General features: G+C 47.9%; 1 protein-coding gene and 1 long non-coding RNA gene across 2 annotated transcripts in view; one reads left to right on the plus strand and one right to left on the minus strand.

The window, feature by feature from the left end:
• The window catches only part of RALGAPA2 (Ral GTPase activating protein catalytic alpha subunit 2), a gene marked incomplete at its 5' end in the record, with an annotated part of 113,836 nt that extends 96,491 nt beyond the window's left edge, over window positions 1–17,345 (plus strand). The window contains 2 exons of the mRNA XM_019613468.1: window positions 1,736–1,857; window positions 15,144–17,345. Of these exons, the coding sequence (XP_019469013.1) occupies window positions 1,736–1,857; window positions 15,144–15,292 (271 nt within the window). The remainder of the gene's footprint in view (window positions 1–1,735; window positions 1,858–15,143) is intronic.
• On the minus strand, window positions 8,438–11,035 carry LOC109365795. Its single transcript, XR_004158721.1, has 2 exons — window positions 10,950–11,035; window positions 8,438–8,566 (listed from the first exon to the last, which is right to left on the minus strand). It is a non-coding gene; the product is annotated as an uncharacterized LOC109365795 (long non-coding RNA).
• Window positions 17,346–20,442: the final 3,097 nt, after the last annotated feature.

Consider the following 20,442-nt stretch of genomic DNA (forward strand, 5'->3'; position numbering starts at 1 on the left):
GTCCCGCTGACAGCCCGAGCGTGCGCCGCACGGCCCTGGCAACAGCCGAGCGCGCCGCGGAATAAGCATCTTCGTAATGAGAAGTGAATGGCATCCGTCAGTCCCTTTAGAATAGGGCCCAGGCGTGTGCCTCCTCTCCGAGGAAGTTTGGCAGCCTATTCATTAACAAGAGTCATCAGGAGTTCAGCCCATAATAGGGAGGCAGCCCCGAATGCAGGCGGGCTAATGCTTGCGCTATCAGGAATGCGTTCTCCTGGGCTTAGGGGAGAAAAGGGAGCACCGCTAAACAAATAACGCTGTCAGCAGGTGCACGCTCTGAAACGGCATCTATTGATTCTCTTTCTCCGGGCTTCCACGGGAAGTTTGTAAGAAGATTTATCGCGTATCTGCCCTTCTCCACTAGCATGAGAGCCAGCGCTGCCGTTGTTTCCTTTTTTTGCCGTCGCAGCAGCTCTAGCAACTGGCACACCATTGCTCCCCCCAGTGAGGCACAACACTACGGCCACCGCCTCCCATTTTTAAGTGCTCCGATCTTTTTTTTTTAAAAGCCATTTCAAAGCATTTTGTTAACATAATGAAAGTCGCAAATGGCACTTCAGTATTAATTAGTAATGCTTTTCAGTTCTAAATACCCTCACCTGCATTATGTTGTCGCTGGCGTTCCACTGTACGCTCCTAATTTCTAAATTTAAATTGCCCTTTCTCCCCCGTTGCAGCCCTACAAACTCGTAATGCATTTCCACACAACAGAAACAATGGGGATCTGAAAACTTTTGTTTTAAATGAGGAAATGGAGAATGAGATGTCATACGGGCGCCTGCGAACGCTAATTCATAAAGTCATACGTGAGGTTCTTCAGCCCATTGTAGGTTTGTTTCAGGCGTTATCCCGTTATTGGAAGTGTATGATTCACCTTCTGAGAAAACAGAAGCTGCACACAAAAGGAAAAGATTTGCTTTCTCCACTCTGAAAAGCTGCCGCAAGCAGGGGTCCTATTAAGACAGCTGGAAAGTTGCTTCAGCTTGTTACGCTTGTAAGTTTTATTGGTGACTGGTTTTTGATTACACATTTGAATGCTGTGTGTTCCAGGTTGCCGAGTTTTAATTAAAAGGCAATAGTCTTGATTTTAGATTGCTTTGTTGTCTGCATTATGCAGACAATAACGCGTGCAAGTTTTTTTGTGCGCGTGTTTTTGTGTGTTTTTTTTTCAATCCGTGTCGTTCATTTAGGATACATAATACTACATCTGCCTTAAATATCAACTTCGCGCCCTGGGGATTTGTGTCGCTTACTGTTAATTTCTTTTAAAACGCATAATGATCGAGTAAACATGGGGTTTTTTTCTCCTCTATCCTGCAGCTTTCCTCCCGGTCTAATCATTTTTTCTAGTCTGACAGGGTTATTTTAACAGGAATACGAACTTCCAGTACAGCTGATTTCTCTTAAAGTTGGATTGTGGTTTCAAAAAACCTGCACTGGGAAAGCTGAGGTTTTACCCTTTGGTAACTGCAGCATCCCACCGGATCTACCAAGTCGCTCCTTTTCACTGATGAAACTAAAAGCATCGTCTGTAATTTCAAGCAAGGAGGCTGCTCATGTTTAGCAACGTTAAGCAGTGTTGTGCAGCTCGGGTCCTCCACGCCAATGTGTGGCTTTGTTAGTGTTTCAGTGGGCTTGCACGTCACGTAACAGCATTTTATTCTGTGCACACAGTTCCTTAACCTGGCTGTTGCAGCTACGAGGAAAGAGCTCTGTATCTTGAAGCAATAATCCAGAACCACAAAGAAGTAATGACATTTGAGGATTTTGCCGCTCAGGTCTTTTCTCCCTCTCCCAGCTACTCCCTGGGTGGAACTGGTGAGTCTCTGCACGTTATTCTTCTCTTTCGCACTAAGAAGCACTTGAGCAGCAGATGTACACCTGTTTTTTGTAGATAAATGCTTGCAAATTTAAGAAGACCATTCTTCCCCTGAATCAACTAATGAATATCAAAAGGAATGATGACATTCATTTTAATTTGTTTTGCATCAGAGCTATTCACTCTGTTCCTTTCTTCAGCTATCCTGTTAACCCTCGAATCTAGCAAGGTTAATGAACTTTCTCTCAGTAATGTGCTCCGGTTCATTCAGGAGTGCGGGTTTCTTGCTGAGCTGGGAATATGCTGTTCAAAAGCTTTGCCTGAATCGGTGCTTACTTATCGAAAAATAGTTCCTCGCAGTAGAAGCCGTTGCTACTAATGCTAAATGGGGATTATGCTGCTGAGATACCAGGGTCAGGGATTAATGAAAAAGAAATGTAAGAATGGTGTTCCGTTGGAAAATCATAGCCGTGTGCGGAACGCTAGCATTTGCCTTCAGTACATATGAGCAAATTGCAGGCTTTCTTCCAGCACCTGGCCTGGAACCTGCTCAGCTCTTTCGTTTTAATATGTTAGGTACGGATAATTCCGCATGTGTGTGCATACACACCTTTATGCTGGCGACCATTCATCAGCCCCATTGAAAGATGAACATTTAATGCCTAACTGTGTGAATTTATTCCTTACGTGTCCCATTGAGATCTTAAGGTAGCATGCAAAGTCCAAAGAGCCAAAGTTCGCTGTTTTAATTAAGCTTAAATAAATGTGTCTTCAAAGGAAACACTGATTCTAAAATGCAGATTTCCAGTGCCCTCAAGATTTGCTTTTCCAACCTCAAGCAGTGTATGGTCACTGCCCGTTGGATTCTTGAACAAAGATTCCTTAATCCTCTTTTTACACTCCTTGGGTGAAACTGGCACTTGCTAATTATTTCCCACTACATTTTCGGGTTGTTTAATAGATTATTTCAGACCTGTAAAAATGTTGAAGAACATCTGCTCTATTTTTCTCTCGCCTGACTTGTTAGCAAATATCTCCCATCTAAACTGAAAAAAAAAATTGAAGGAAGAAATTAGATTTCCTAAAATAAATCAGTTACCAATAAAATCAGCTGTGCATCATTGTTTAACATTACTGGCTCCAATCCGTGCGTTTTCAGAGCTTTGTTGGGAGATAAGAGGTGTATGCATGTCCTTGCATTGGTCGCCAGTAGCAGCAGGCAGAAGGCTTTGGAGATAAGCAAGCTGGCAGAAGTAAAGGGGAGCCAGTGCTATTTACATAATCGCGCCTCTGCTTCCTGGAGAGGCGTCAAGAAACACAGGAATGGCCTCTATTGATCTTTGTTGAACTGGAATACTAAACAACATTAGAAAAAGCTTATAACTTAAAGCTTTGATTAATGTTTTCTACATTAAAAAGTAGAACAGCTGTGAATTAAATTCTTTTATACACTCTGCCAAAAGTCTGAGACAAAAAGAAATTATCAATTTCAATAGAAATGTAGATTTCGTGCCCAGTGTTTTTAGCACTTTGAATCATTTGTCTGTTGATGCATCAGGAAAAGAAGTAGATACCTCAGTATATTTTAGGTGCGTTGCTCTGCGTGCGGTTGTATCTGTTTCTCACTTTCTCTTACAGCACGCAGAGATCTTTCTCTGGTGAAATTTAGTTGGGCAGGCAAGGACAGATTCATTTGATAATGCAGTAGTCATGCTTTCTGAGCTAGGTGATGTGTCTTATATGCAAAATTACTTTGCTGATGTCCGCTTACATTTCTCAGAACACTGCTAGATAATTAGTACTTGAACATCAGTTTATGATGTCATGAGTTTATGTTTTTTGATCTGCCATTGTCAGATCCTGATATTCAGGCTCCAAATGTTAGGGTTTCCTTCCCATTGGAGAAGCCGGTGTCTGGTTGTGATTTCTGGAATCAAAACCTCAACCTGGTCCTGGGTTATCGGCCCTAATTCCTTCTTGGCCAGTGATGGGCAAGGATAAAGAGTCACAGTCCAGGCTGCAGCCAGGGACCGCGTGGGAAACTTCACACAGCAACCCAGTGTTCCTCTCTTATGGGCTCTGTAAGTGATTGTGGGGCAAGAATGAGTCCAGAAAAGCCTCACTGGTGTGTGAAAATAGGGTTTTCGTAATGGGACGAGTCCTGGCGAGGATATGAATCCATGCCTCAGGGTGTGCTCTCTTTGAAGGAGTTTGCCCAAGTTGTCTGCTTGTTTACATGCGTATTTAGTTGAGTGTCACTAAGAGTTGTGTTGGTAGCTGCCCTGAAGATGCATTGTTACACCAAACACTGACCATGGCACACTTCAGTCAGCCTGGAGGCAGCAGGGGCTCCCCAAGGGCAGGACACCCAGCCTGGCGTGTTTTCCTTTGTGGGTGCTAGCAAATGTACCACCAGCATCCAGAGGCAGGGTAACCTGTAGCCTGCTGACTCTCAATGTGGCCCTGGTGCTCTCAGAGCTGGGAGACAACCTGAGAACAGATCCCCAGCAGCACCCCATGATACTGAGTGCTTTCTGCTTTGTTTCCCACTCCGAGCTCCACGCACAAGGCTGACACTCTGTCTAGCGGAGGACGAGGCATGCTTTGATCTTTCCTTAAACCACAGAATCTTTCCTTTGAAATCCAGAAGCAACCCAGGTGAAGTCTGGGTACATTTGCAGCCAACTCTTCACCCTGTCAGTGATCAGCGACGTGCTGTGGGATGGCTGAGGGGAATTGCTGTGCAAGTGAGGTGAGGGAAGAGGGAAGAAGTGGCTGGTGGAGAAGTGCATGTATGGAGCTGGCACAGGACAGGGTTTGCTCTCTCTCTCCCAGCTGAAACTGCCAGCCCTGCCTAGCTTTTAAACTTTTCGGGTCAATTTTAAGGTTATTTCTTCTCTGATCTCATTCTGAATGCCACTTCTTTCTAATCCTGCTGTCACTGCCTGCACTCCTGCACGATAAAAAGGGCCAGCGAGTACACGTTGATTAAAATTAAGATTGGTTTAAGCAGTCAATGCCGTACAAGAAGGAAACCAAAGCGATTATATGAATTGAATATGTGGCTGTTAATGCCCCATGTTTTTGTAGTGTTCCTTGACGGAGCTGTTTTTCTGTTTCCTGAGGCTGTCTCCAGGGATGCCTCCCCTAGGTTCAGACGGGACGCGGGCTTCTTACAACACGCCTTTGCTTAGCCTCCCATATCACACATAATCCTGCAGGTGCTTGGCTGTACGCACGAAAATAGCTCCCTTGCTGTTTTCAGGAACAGAGCCTTAAAGTCCCTCTACGTATCACAGATAGCCCAGTCCTTCTTACACGCTGCACATGCAGGCTGGTGGGCAGAACGGGCGTCCCTGAACTCATTTAGGGGATGTGCAGATTAGGAACAAAAGATGAGAATACAGTCCTTTGTTGTTAAACTGGTACATTACATGCTGTATTTTAATTAGGCTGGGTATGAGAGGCAGCCCAGGAAATCCTCAGTAATCCAACACTACTGAATTATTCTTATCCTTTCCCTCTGCAGATTTCTCTCCTTTTAAAGGATGGGTTTTTAAGCTGCTATCTTTTTCTGTTCTTGCTCCCTCAGCCAAAAAAAAAGGAAAACAATTATTCAACGAAATGCTTGCGTATGCTTTAAAAAGGAATAAAAACTGAACAGGTGCAAACAGATACAAAACGTTCCAACTTCAATTACCTCTGGTGGCTAAAAAGCAGTGGCTTTGTTCATTCGAGACCAGGATCCAGAACTGTGTTAACTCTTAGAAAATGGAAATAGGTGGACCTTCTGGAAAGGAAAAGAAATAGCCCTTTGACCAGAGAAACCCTCATACTCGGCACTGTTAGGCTTGCAGGAGCAGATTTCTGCTTCGGAGAGAACCTCCAGCCCTGCTTTTCAGTGCTGTGGGCTTGCAGTTGGTGCTTCAAAGGGTTAATTGAAATGGGCACACTTGACTGCTGAGAGGACTGATCTAATCACTGCCATATCCAAGTGCATCTGTTCACCATGAGGTCATTCTTGTGCATGCTAATGATTTGGAAAATAAAGCATAACGCTCGACGTTATCAGAAAGGATATAGTGTAAATCTTTACTTTTTTAGTTGCTAATCACTATTGTGGGGCCAAACAGCAGGCAAAAGAATCCCGGATTATCGCTTTCCATTTCAGGTTTTGTCTTTTAAGCATCATTTTCAGAGCAGTGTCAGGAAGCCGAGCTGGAAAACTCTGACATGTGGTATCTGTTGATAAATGGGTTCTTTAATGAATATTATAGCATTGCCCAGGAGCAACACTTGAGTTGAGGAACTATAGACGTTTTCAGCATTCCCTGGTTTTAAAGCCCTGGGAGCGACGTGTGCTTATTTACATAAAACTGAGATTTTGCAGCCTTTTTGTTGAGAAAGTGACACATGCTTCCCTTTTGTCTCTGGGCTTTTATAGGCACAAAATTCTTGCAGAAAACACATGAGAATACAACAAAAAAGATTTGTTTTTTAATGCTTTTTGCTCAGTGCGGAGCTTTAAGTTTCCCACTTTAAAACAACAGGAATATTCCAGACGTGGTCAGAAAACACATTTTTGACAGAGGCAAAAGAAAACCCAGTAGGGCGACTCTGAGCATGCAACCAGGTACATACTGGAGTTATTTTTGAAGCTAATTGAGTGGCAACTGCTTCTGGCTAGGTTGGGCTTTGCTGTTTTTTTCATTCTGACTCGTGGAATCAGACTCCACAACCCAAAGTTCGATTATGACGCAGGTATGTTTTAATCAGTGCTGCGCAGACACCGGCTGCAAGGGGGTATTCTGCCTATCTTGCCCAACGTAGGGCAAAAGCTTGGGACAGATAGAGGCCAAACTGATACATAACCAATGATTTTCCCAGAATTCGTGTCCATATTCATTACATTTCCGGACCATCAGCATATGGTCCCTCCCTCCTGCACGTGCGCCCTGGGCAGTGGGGGTCTCCTTCTGGTGGTCATGGCATGAAGGCTCATTGTCTTCAACAGAAGTAATCCCATCCCAACCTGTTCCTTGTGTAATGTTTCTTCAAGTTTACAATAGAGTTTTGAGATGTTCTTTTCTTATCTGGCCTCGCATCCTGCTTACCTGCATTCCTATACAATAGTTAACTCTTATCTTGTCCTGTCCTTACTCACATTCCTGTACAGTGGTTAACCCTTGTCTTGTCCTCTCCTTACTCACATTCCTATACAATGGTTAACCCTCAGTTTACCCTCTCCTAACTCAATCCCCCCTTTTTCTTGAACGTAGCAAATTCTTTTGCTAGATTACTTCATTTGGGAAAAGGGAAGTTTTGAAATAACGCCCACTTTCTATTTTCTGCCTTAGCTTGTGCTTTTTCCATTCCTCATAACTATCCCCAGAAGTTTTGCATATCCATAATACACATCTCATCGCAAAGCACATTAAAATGAGCAAGATGATCATAATAATATAAGCCACAGAGAGTTGCTTTAGCCATTCAAAATTAGGTAACCAGCTGGTAAGTTTTTCCCACAGTTCTGTGAATCCATCATTACCTGGTGAAGTAATTTAGTGTGTTCCCATATTGCCTGTAGATCAGTCTCTATTCCTTGAGTCTTGTCTACATAAGCACAACAGCTCTGATTAATTATCACACAAAGCTCTCCCTCTTTGGCTGTTAGGAGATTCAATGTCATTCTGTTTTGTAATACAACCTGACTAAACATTGAAATCTCAACTTGTAATGCTTTGATTGCATCAGTGGTAGCGTTCTCTATTATCTCTAGATTGGCTGAAATATCAACGATGGCTTTCTCCAGCTCACTTACTCCAAGGGATGGGATGAGCCATCTCACAAAGCTGTGGAAACCAGTAGGTTTTTCCACCAAGGGATTTAGTACTCTTCTCATCCGTCTCCAAGGGGTTCTCAAGAGTCCTCGTGGTATTTCCTCATGCACCGTGGTCTGAGGAACCAAGTATCCCACAGTGCATGTTCCCACTGCCAATTTGGAGGCAGTGTCTTTCGTGCCTGCCTATCCCCAGATAATCACCTGTATCCATAAGGTAATCTGCATGGATTAGACCTACCCTCTTGTTGGGTAAAAGATGTTCCCATTCCCACAATCCCAAGTACATTCTTATCTATAGGCCATGATGAATTTTTACTTGTTCTAGGATCGCACTCTGTGCCCTGCTTCCACCTTGTAGTCTCGTTGAGTCCTGATACTGTCCCCGAATTCCCATATTCCCAACTACATCCTATACTGTTAAATTTTGCCACCCAACTTTCGCACTAATTTCGCTATCGTTTTCCCTATCCACAAAGATAGACTTAGAAGAATTAATAATCAGCAGATCGAACTCGGGGCCCTTTCGTAATTTATCCTCTATTTCATACTTGCATTCCCCAATTTGGAATTGTCCAATTAAGCGCTACTAACCTGTAAACTGGCACCTCCCCCCCCCAGGGAGGGCCGTCCATATCCAACAATTTGTTAGGTTAAAATTTTGGGCTACTGCCCAAGTAACATTTAGGAAGCTATTACCTTTCCAGGCCAAAGCAAATCTTATAAGGTTAATTACAACACATAGTTTATACATCTTTCTTAATTGTTAGTCGGAGGGGTCCTTTCTCCCTCACAGTCCACTGTGGTCGGACATCTTCTTCAGGCAGGTGTAGTGTATCCACGGTATCAGTCCTTCCACCTCGACTGCCCTGTGTGTGGTGAGGAGTACTTGGTAAGATCCTTCCCACCTTGGTTCTAGAGGAGAATCTGAGAGGGATTTAACATACACATAATCTCCAGGCAGTACCGGACCATCCAGGCCTCATGCCCAGCTATTAAACACCACCTTCTCAATATCCTTTAATTGCTTTTTGCAACTTAATTGCATATCTGCTCAAAAGTTCCTCCCCTATTTGTGTAGAATTTCCTTTTTGTACCGGGTGAGGTCTCCCATAAAGGATCTCAAATGGACTTAGTCCTTCCTTGATTCAGGGTTTTCTTCAAATCCTTAATAAAGCCAAAGGCAGCGCTTGGGGCCACAGTATTCCTGGCTCCTGGCCATGCTTAACTATCTGTAATTTTAACAAATGATTCATTTTCTCTGCTTGTCTGCTTGACTGAGGTTGATAAGGTGTATGTAATTGCCACTCATTCCCCACTTGTACTATTCTGGCCACAAGGTAAGGGCCTCAGTCCAGGAATTCTGAGGGGGTTTCTTTTGGACCCTACCTTGTAGCATATAAGGCAGACCAATTGGTTGTTTTAGGAATAGCCCTTTCCATCCCTTTTACCACCCATCCGCGGTAGGCTTCTAAAAGATCTCATTCTGCTCCTCTATCTGGGTTCCAGTGAGGGTCCTGCAGAGGGAAATGTCCGCATTTCCACCCCGCAAACTATCCTCAGCCAGATTCTGGGCTGTTTTCAAAATTAGATCCTTTTTGGTCTCCGTCATGGAGTTTGGTAACAACTGGATATCACTCCAGTTGGGATTGTGCTCCCTAATCAAATACTGAAAATGCCGTGTTACTCCCACGGGTCACTTCGATATTCCTTAGCCACCTTTGTCCAGGTTTCCAGATCAAAAGAAGAGAACGGGACCTTTATGAAGATACGTGTCGCATCCGGTCCCACCGCCTCCCTCAGGGGTGCTAAACTTTGTTGCCTCCTAGTTCTAGAGGCTATAGGGGAGTCGGGGAGGATTTCGGGGGAAGAGTTCTCCCTTTTGGAGTGCTCCCTTTGTCCAGTGCTAGGACTCCCTGCCCCTGGCACCTGATAATGGTCCAACAAAAGAGCAGAAGTCTTAACTTCAGTTAGTCTAGTACGCTGTTATCCTACACTGCATGTGGAGCAACAGCGTTTTATCCCTCCTCTTCCTGCTGCCCACCGATCCTTTTCTAATGCTAACACCAGAGGATCTTGTGGTGCCTCCATCCCACATTCTCTTCGCCACTCAGGATGATTTCTGAGGGTAAAGAACATATTAGCATATGCTGCCTCATCCCATTTACCTTAAAAATAGCATCAGTTGCAGAATGGTATTGTACTTCAGTGTCCCGTTCAGGGGCCACTTTTCCCCATCATCCAATTTATACAATAACCACCATTGATTACAATATTTTATCAGTTTTCTTACTTAGAGTGCCCCCAGGACCCCATGCAATGTTTCGTCAGTGTGCCAGAACACATCCGAGGGGTGTTCTTTTAGGTATTTCCCTGTGAGCCTCCCATAATGTTGTCTCACTGGATTGTTACTGCCACAAGGTTTCCTCAGGTTGTTTCCTTCATACTCTAAAATTTCCCCACGCTAGTCCGTGATGCTCTGTCTCACGGTAGCACTCCAGACACGAATGACACCACCAACCCCAATATATTTCTTCACACACTAGACAGCATACGATATAAATGGGACAACACTTGTTTTCCAGGTGGAACACACATCTTTCCTCAGGCCCCTCTTCCCAATTTATAAATTCCCATCGCTGTTGCAATCTATAAACTTCATACAAACAGAAAAACACGTACGGATGGACAAATGACACAAAGAACAACTTATTGCTTTGTCCATCTCCAGCCATTTCCCTGGTGGGAGCACGGAACCATGGATCAGGACTCCTCTCTGGCTGCGTAGCTCAGCTACATCTCACTCACACCACATTCACATAGTGCCAGCTTAATCAAAATACGAGTTCAAAATGTTTTAGTTCTAATTTCCCCAGAGGATATCTCAAATATTTTGAGGTATTGATTTGGATACACGGTACGAACATGCTAAAAGATCTCGTTCTGCTCCTCTATCTGGGTCCCAATGAGGGTCCTGCAGAGGGAAATCATCTTTTATGTCCGCATTTCCACCCTGCAAACTATCCTCAGCTAGGTGGTAATAGCAGTTATACAACCTATGACTCCTGCTGTTATTATTACAAAAATCCCCGTTACCATTTGACCATTACGGACCCCCTTCGTAGGAACTTCTCCAAGAAGTTTTCCTACCCCAGCCGGCAACCTGACCTGTGAGCTCACCTCCCAGGGGGCATACCCTGCGCAGGATGTCTCCTCACCACTTATGGGCTCCCCTTATCCCCATTCACATACCTGGTCTGCCAGTGGTCCTCGTCTGCTCCCGCAGTGATGGGATGAGGAAGGGGAGTCCTGCTGAGAAATCTCAGGGCGCGACAAAGGCGTCCCTTTTCTCGGCTGGTCCTGCAGCTGAGCAGAGGTTGTCCCATCTGGGGTGCCAGACTGACTCGTGGAATCAGACTCCACAACCCAAAGTTCGATTATGACGCAGGTATGTTTTAATCAGTGCTGTGCAGACACCGGCTGCAAGGGGGTATTCTGCCTATCTTGCCCAACGTAGGGCAAAAGCTTGGGACAGATAGAGGCCAAACTGATACATAACCAATGATTTTCCCAGAATTCGTGTCCATATTCATTACATTTCCGGAACCCATCAGCATATGGTCCCTCCCTCCTGCACGTGCGCCCTGGGCAGTGGGGGTCTCCTTCTGGTGGTCATGGCATGAAGGCTCATTGTCTTCAACAGAAGTAATCCCATCCCGACCTGTTCCTTGTGTAAAGTTTCTTCAAGTTTACAATAGAGTTTTGAGATGTTCTTTTCTTATCTGGCCTCACATCCTGCTTACCTGCATTCCTATACAATAGTTAACTCTTATCTTGTCCTCTCCTTACTCACATTCCTATACAATGGTTAACCCTCACTTGGTCCTCTCCTAACTCAACACATGCTTCCCTTTTGTCTCTGGGCTTTTATAGGCACAAAATTCTTGCAGAAAACACATGAGAATACAACAAAAAAGATTTGTTTTTTAATGCTTTTTGCTCAGTGCAGAGCTTTAAGTTTCCCACTTTAAAACAACAGGAATATTCCAGACGTGGTCAGAAAACACAATTTTGACAGAGGCAAAAGAAAACCCAATAGGGTGACTCTGAGCATGCAACCAGGTACATACTGGGGTTATTTTTGAAGCTAATTGAGTGGCAACTGCTTCTGGCTAGGTTGGGCTTTGCTGTTTTTTTCATTCCTTGTCTTTGCATTTTGCCTGAAGATCTGTAGGATGTTGAGGCAGTTCTGCCTGCTGGGCAGAATAAAAGTCTCTCTGGGTTCTCTCTAACACTTGTGCATCATTTTAGGGAATATTTTTAGAGCTGAATAATTGGAAATACACATCTGAAAGCAAATAGCTGTGCCGTGATACTGCTTACAGCAAACACGGCATGTGCCAGGCGCTGAGTTCCAGCAATACGAGTGTGCTGCCTGAAATTGAGCAAAGGAGGCAGGGCTGAAATCAAGATGTCACAGAGGATGCTGGGATGCTGAGATCTTGCCTCCCATCGTCTCCAGTTGCAGACTTCAAGTATGGATGGGACCGTTCCCTGTTTGGCCACTTGTAAATGGCTTCTTGTGTGCTCTAACAAAACATATTCCACACCTCTGCAGCCCACAGACACTGAAGCATCTTCCTTCCTTTGGGTGAAATGCTCTCCTGGCCGTGGCTGCTGCTTGATAGCAGAAAATCAAAAGATGCCAGGTGAAATTTCCAGTTGAACCAACCTGACTTAACGTTGGGGGGTTCTGCAGAACCCTCACAAGCACTATATCTCCCCAGAGGTGCCTATCAGCAAGGCACGGCGGGGGGGAAATCCACCCCACATATTGCACTCCCTCCCTCCTTCTCACATGCTGTCACCCAGGCTGCAGGGCAGGGGAACTCCACACCACTGCTGCTCCCATGGCAGCTCAGATCCTCTGCCTCTTGCAGGATGTGAACTGTGTATCTGTTGGCAGCGGATTCTCATGAAAGAGAAATACTCTGTCTGGTGGTATTCTCTCTTTGCAGAGGGATCCCATCACCCACTTGTGTGCATGGTGTGTGTGTGCAGGGGATGGGTTTGTGCATAGAAGTTACTTTTCACTTGTATGGCCCAGTGGTATGTATGTTGTTCACACTGTGATTTTTTAACCTGGCCACAGTGTAATAGCAGTTCAGCCCTCCAAGAAGCCTCAAATCTTACCTGGTTTGAGATTTTATCTACTAGCAACGTTGCTGAAATAAGAGGAGGCTGAATGCCCGATCTGCCACATCTGCACGTTTGGCAGAAGTTGAAGAGGACTCATTTTGGGCACCACTTCCTCCCCACACCTGACCAGCAGCACACCTCGGTCACCCTCTGTCCCCATGTCCCCCTATTCGGCTCCTGGCCCCATGTGCACGTGGGTACACTGCTCCTGTATTGATACCATTTTGTGTTCTCTCCCTTTAGATTAGAGTATGTAACGGTCTCGTTACGCTAATTGCCGCAGGTAAGAGCCATGCTTCCCGCAGCCATGCGTCGCGCTCCATCACTAACGCTCTCCTTCTTCCACCTCCTCCTCCTCCTCCTCGTGCTCTGCCCTTGGGTTTGGGCTTTGTCTCTGCCTCTCACTAAGGCTGCCTGCTGCCCACGGCAGGGCTGCACATCTCACCTGGCTCCTCGTGCTTTGAGACCCCCCTGCTTGCTTGAGTTGTGAATTTGGAAGGGCTCAAGCCTCCAGTGACCCACCTGCGAGCCAAAAGGAAATCCATTTTAGCTAACAACCAACAAAGCTGCTTGTTGCTTCTTATAACTCCTAATTCCATACTGCCTGTGTACCCTCTGGAGCAAACACAGCTTCAGAAGGGCCAAAAAAAAAAAAGGGTGAATCCTCCAAAAAGGCCCTTAGAGCACCTTGCCCTCCCAACAAACTTGCAGGCTTCCCCTGCGAGGAGGCGAAGCAATTAGAGTTTGTGCCAGACGGCTTGCAAGTGGAATTATAATATTTGTATGAAAGCCTTTATCTTTTGTAGTTAACTCTCGCTCACTCTGCAGCTGCTGTCTCCCTATCAATCACAGCCAGAGGCCGCACGCGCAGCTCAGGACTCGCTGGGGGAACGGCTGGGACTGCAGGAATGTGCGGGGCTGCGGGCTGCGGGGCTGCGGGATGGACGTGGGGCTGTGGGACGTGGGGATGGGAGCTCCTGACCCACACCCTGCCTGCAGCCTTTCACTCTCAGCGAGGCATTGTGGGGAGCGTGCATGAATATTGCTCCAGCTCGTCCTTTTGGGGGAAACTGTATTATTTTGACCATCTGCCATGCCGCTTGACTGCAGGAATGTAAAGTGTGACACCTCCCTCACACCCCCTCCTCCCCGTGCTGTGAACAACACCGCAGGTTTTCTTTTGAATCCTGAACTGACAGCTCCACACTTTTCACAGAAAATGCCTTTGCACATTAAGTCATGTTTTTCACCTTTTTTTTTTTTTTTAATGTGGTATTTCCCTTTCAGTCAGTTGGCTTGAAATATAAATCTGGGACTGAAAGGTTCCATTTGAAATGCAGACGCCAGGTTGTAAACCAGCTATGGGATTTCGAAGGAGCAGAGTGGGCTTCAGACCTCAGCATTACAGGGTTCAGTGCCTATTCACCAAAATACCCACAGTTAGATAGAGCAGGGCCCTAAGATTTAATCCTTTTAGGAAGGAAGCAAAATGAGGCTCAGCCTGTGCTGAAAACACTCCTGAATTTCCAAGCTCTGAGTAGTCCCAAGATTCATGCAGGTTGTCCCATTGTACTGGTGCACTTCCAACACAGCCAGAAAGCCTGGCTGGGAGCGGGCAGCCAGAAGGCACAGCCCACTGCTGAGCTGGACATAGGTTTGTGCTGCAGCACACGGCCATCAGAGCACAGAGGTGCTTGGCCACAGCCATTAGGTTGGGCTCCGAGCACCATTCCAAGCTTGCAAGCACCGGGGCACAGCACTGTACCTCCGCCTCCAGGAACAAACACACAGAGAGTTAGTTAGAACAAGATTTAAAAATACTGCAGCCCAGGGGAGCTAATGAAATAACACTGACACCGAGAAACGCCTTGGGATGGGTGGAAACCCCAGCAGCAAGAGCAGCGCTGTGTTGCAGCATGCGTCGGTATTCCCCGTGCGCGTCTGCACCAGAGCCAGGCAGGAGCTGCACACACTCCAGCTTTATTCACCGCCCCGCAGTGTAATAACTGTCCCCTCAGCTGTTCTCATCCAGACAAGCCATTAGCCCCGACCCGCAGCCATAACCGCCTCTGGGGAGGTGCTGAAGAAGGAAGCCCGTGAGCACGGTTCTTGACGGGCATCCGTTGTCCACTTGCAGTAGTCAGAAAGACCCGAGGTTCTGTATCTGCAGAGCGGCCGTTGGGATGCGGACACGCACAGCTTGTCCCCGTCCTCAGCCCGCCTTCCCCTGCCCGCTGTCTTTTCCAGGCTGCCTCACCGCCAGCACCAGCGCCGACCTCGCCGTCCCCGCAGGAGCAGAGCCAGCAGAGCTGACCTCAGCGCCGCGCAGCGCCGGGAGCAAAGCCTGCGGGAGGCTCCGCCGCTCCGCCAGCGCGCTCAGCAAGGCTCCCAGCTGACACCCAGCACCCTCCGGGGAACCCCTCGCCACGCACCGGGCTCTGCTCCTCGCCTAAAGGACCCCCCACTTGGGATGGGCGCTTGTTGGAGGAGATGGGCAGCAAGCACTTTTCCCCCCACCTCATCGCACGAGGGCACGGAGCAGCGCTGATGCCCGTTGCCTCACGTCGTCTCAGAGCACTGATTTCAGTCATTCCGTCCAACGAATTGTGAACCGGGGAGTTGTGACAGAGCAGAACTGAGCTTTGTAGTGATGAGGCACGTGCTGAATGTCCTCCTCTGGAGCACGGGCGAGTGATCGGGTGCTGCTCAGCATCTGTTTCACCTCTGCTCCCGTCTCGTTTTCAGCAGCCATCCGAGGCAGTTGTTGTGCACGGAGCAAAGAATTAGTGATAATCAGTGAGGCCCATTTATCTGAAATTCAGGAGGCTGCTGCCAATTTCATAGAATGGCAGCACCTGCTCTGAAATCGCTCCGTTTACCCGTGCTATCTTGTTCAGGGTCATCCATCACCACCTATTGTGGAGCATCCGTCCCCACACTGAGGATGCTGTGGCAGTGCACACGCTGGGCTGCTCTCCATGCTGCTGCACCAGTGCAAGGTGAGCCGTCCCCTGGCTCCACACGTGGTTTGGAAAGGAGTCCTCTTCCTCAGCCTTGCCCCCAGGGCTGCTTCATCCTTCACAGTAACGCTTGCAGGGGCTGTGCGACGTGAACTGCTGTCCACATGTGGAGAAACACCCAGCCACGTTTCTTTCAGAAGATGAAATGCTGCACATCTGCCTGACAGCTTCTCACCAGGGTGTGACTCACTGCGGGACGGCGCGCTCCCCACGTCACCACTTTGCCTTTTCACAGCACTGGGGCAATAATCTGCAAGGGGAAGCATCTCTGATGAGCTAGAATACAACACATCTGAAGGCTCCCAAGGAAATGTAACATCCTGATGGCACTTTGTGTAGTAAGCAGATCTTTTGGATGGGAAATGTATTTCACTCTGCACGTATCACAGGCTTCCAGGTTGAAAACTCATAGCTCCTGCTCTAGATTTGGGTTTTGGATGTTGTGGACACTGGTGTGTCTGCCCAGTTCTGGATGTTGCATCAGATACCTCCGGCCTTCCTCGTCCTCCTCAGGTCTCACTCCTGTTGCTTTTTTGTTCAACTGTTGTTCAATTTTTGTGTTTTTGGGGTGGTTTTTTTGTTTCTTCAATGCCACTTAGCCTTGAAGCGCACACCTCCGAACTCAATGTGATGTATCGAAGTGATGGGAACCGAAGCAAAATGCTCCATTCTGCCTTCTGGTTTTGCACTTCCTACACGTTAACACGAAAGTCTGCTGTCGTGCCACCACTCCATGCTGCTGCCGGGTGGATGCAGAAGAGCACTCTGGGCACTGATGGTGGCAGCCCTTCCAGGTGGCTCCATGCAGCAGTCAGGTGATGAGGCACACGGCTGGGCTTGGGGTGAGCACAGCGATGCTGCAGGCACAGAGCTCTGCGTGCTGAGCGCTTGGAGTGCCGCTCCGCCTGCCTGCCTCACCCTTTGCTTTTGTTCTCTACTGATCGGGGAGGGGAAGTTGGAAAATAAAATGTGTATTTTAATTTATTTCGTTTTTCGCAGCGGAATACACGAGGCTGTCTTGTTCTTTAGTTATCCCATGGTCTGAAATCATTTCAAAGGTGTTCTGAATAAAATGAGCCGTTTCTCTTTGGAGCAATACTCATCCCTCTTTCGGGGAAGAATTAATAATATTTTCCTGATGTCAAAACAACATTGACTTGTGAAAATTCAGCATTGGTTGCATACTGTGCAGTCAGACACGGAGCTGCTCCATTCCCCCTGGTGCCCTGAGCAGAGTGAAGCCACACCATGATGGTGCACCGTGATGCTGGAGCTGCCATCCCAGTCAGGGCAACTGGGGGAGAACAGGGAGGGCTCTGCTGGGCTGAGATCTGCAGAGCTGCTACTGAACGTTACTTCTGTACGGCTTAGGGACAGCTAACTCAGAGGATTCACACCTCTTCTAGTGAATAAAAATTGATCACAGAAATGTGTTTGTCTGTTTCTGTCACCACCTTTAAAGGAGAGGTTTTGTTTCTCATAGGATCACAGAATGGTGAGGAGGGACCTCAGCATCAGTGACAGCACCATCGCTGGCTTCTTCAGAAGGGGCTTGGAAGCTCTCACTAATAGTCATTACAGGGCATTACCAAGCCCCAGAAGACATTACTTCTATACCATTCATTGCAGGAGACGCGCGATGACAAGGCTGCCCTTCCTAAACCGTGTAATGCCTCATTGCTGGGAATTTGCATGGGCATTAGAAACAAAACCTTTCTAACAGCGATTTCCTGCTCTGCGGAGACGTCGCTTAAGAAAATGAAGGGGGTTTGTGTGCTCAGTCATAATTATGTCAGGGGTGCTTAGGCATTAACACCCGCTTATGCCAGCGGGAATGATACGGGATTATTTGGCAGTGGGAAAAGCTGCTTTGAGATACCTCTCTCTTCTTCTGAGGTTCTCACTTAAATCCCCGTTTGCACACCTTACCTTGTCCATCAGCTGGGCAATGGGAGCACAGCATTGCCCTGGTGCTGCACCCAGCATCATGCTGCCACCGCCGGGAGGGACAGCCTATGGGATGTCATAGAGCACACGGCTGGGCTCATCAGTCGTGTCACGATATACATCAATTACACATGAAAATACCATTAATTGGATATGCACGCTGTATGATATTGCGTGCACCGTGTAACAGTATATATGATAAGCAACCTGATCTAGCGGGTGGCAACCATGGCCACAGCAGGGGGTTGGAACCAGGTGACCCTAACATTAACGCTAACCCCAAGTCCTAATCCTAAACCTCACCCATAACCCTAACCCTAACCTGGACCTGTGTTGCAACACCCGGTCCCAAGCTGTGACACTCAGTCTCGTGTCGCGATGCCTGCTCCTACATCACAACTCCCCAAGCACAGGGCCACGCATTGCCCAGCACTGCAGGATGCTGGCACACAGCAGGAATGTCCGACAGCCCCACAGCTGCTTTTCCACTCATTTAGAATCGGCGACAGCTTTTCAGCAGGTTGATGGGAAGGAAAGGAAGTCCGAAGGCAAAGTTCTGCGGGCCCATTTCTGGATGATTTTCTGCTTCCCACCTCCCTCCTTTCAGCAACCACTGCACCCAGTGCTGCTCCCAGTGAGCCCTCCCAGCCGGGCAGCCGACGGCTGTAGGAACGGCTGCTGGTCCCAGCATTGCTAAAAGAAACACGCTGAGCAGTGGCACAGCAGAGAATCTCAGCTATTCCCCCATCAGCCGCCCGTGCTGACGGCGCCGTGGGGAGAACTGCGCAGCGCATCGCCCACACAACACTGACGGTGTTGGAGCTGCATTTCTCAGCACCCTGAAGGTTCCCATAATTAACCTCCCCGCTTCTTTTCAGTTTGCAAACAGTCCATTTCAGACCATGTGTTCAGCTCTTTGTGAGCTCCAACAGGGGCCGGATCCAGCGTTCTGCAAAACAGGCCAACAGATCGGGCCATGCACACAGCACAGCCTCCGTACCTCTGCTCCCACTGCCTCAAAAATGGGAAATTGCCTTTCAGGTGGGATCAGCATTTTCTGATGCGCCCAAACCTGTTCTCTCCAGCTGAGCTGGGAGCCCTCAGCAGATTGATTTGTTAGCTGACAGGAGGCTTTGTTTGCACAGCGCCGGCCGCTCCTGGCTGCCGGGTGGTGAAGAGATGGCACCGGGAAAGAAACACCTGGTGCTCCCCGGGGCTGCGGGGCCACATTGTGTGGGGCTCATAAGGGGCAAACCCCGGTTTTGGGGGGGAATCTGTGGCAGAAACTCACTTCCCCAAACCCTAAAGTTGCCCCTCTCCGTGCTGCTCCCCAAGCACCAGCCCCTACCAGCACATCCCCCTGCATCCAGCACGGCAGCTGAGCTTTACCCCGACGTTTCCCTACCAACCACAGCAGTTGATCCGATTTTATCTCACTCCTACCAGATGAGGAACGCGTTTTCTTTGCTATTGGGAAGCCAGCAGCAGAACGAAGCAGCTGTTTTGGTTGGATGGTGCCACAGGATGGGATGCTGCCCCAAGACGGGTGGCCTTCAGGCCTCGCCGAAGGGCCTCAGTGCCCAGAAAGGTTACGGTACGGGCTCAGCTCCTTTTCTTTGAGGAGCTCCAGGATCGTGGCTGCCCAAGGAAAGCAGCACACGGCGGGCAGCCCCAGAGCAAAGCAAAACTCGGCAGCCCCATCCTTCCACCCGCATTTTGGGTGCTGCTGGGCCACGTTCTCCTCTGCAGATCATCAGCTATGACAGCTTCGCCCAGACCTGACGTCAGCCCCGGCAGGACGAGCTCGGTTTCCTAGGAAGCACAGCACGGCAGCCCGCTGTTTTCAGTGCTTTTTGGCACTTTTTAGCCCAACCCTACAAGGAAACCCAAACCAAAAAGCAACGACGGCAACTCTCTCTTTATCTCTTTCGCCCGCACAGCTGCTGCACACACACTCTACTCTCCCCAACAGCCGCAGCAAAGCTCAGTGAGGGCATCCCCTGCCCCACACCGTGGGACACAACGGCCTCGAGCACCTCCAAACCGAGCTGCCCCGCACTCCTTCCTTCTCCCACCCTCCACCACTCCATAAGGAAGGCAGCCGAGAGCGCAGCGGGCAGGCAGAAGGCAGGCGTGAATTGGAAAATACTTTTATTTGAATAGTAAATAATTATACAGTCGAAACAGTCCTATCGAAGCACTCTATAAATAGCTAACAGGTACGAAAATAATGTGTGTAGAAAAAGAGATTGCATCTAGGAGTGAGAGCTGTCGGCAGCGCGGGCGGACGGGTTAAGGTCACGTGGTTTATTTCCAGGTATAAAAGTTAAAACCTTTATAGAAAAAAAGAAGAAAAAAAAAAAAAGAATCACAGTGAGATGGTGGGGCCCGGGGGGACGTGGGGAGGGGAGGGAATAAAAAAAGCACGTTAGAGCATCTGCGATCAAATAATATCCATCTTCATCATTAATATAAATAAATAAGGAATAAATAATAACGCGAGGACTCGACCCAACATATACAGACGGCGCGGCGCGGGCACGGCACGAGTTAAGGCAGTTCTACGCGTCCCGGAGCGG

The sequence above is a fragment of the Meleagris gallopavo genome, chromosome 2, assembly GCF_000146605.3.
Source record: "Meleagris gallopavo isolate NT-WF06-2002-E0010 breed Aviagen turkey brand Nicholas breeding stock chromosome 2, Turkey_5.1, whole genome shotgun sequence".
In the NCBI taxonomy this organism is placed as follows: domain Eukaryota; kingdom Metazoa; phylum Chordata; class Aves; order Galliformes; family Phasianidae; genus Meleagris; species Meleagris gallopavo.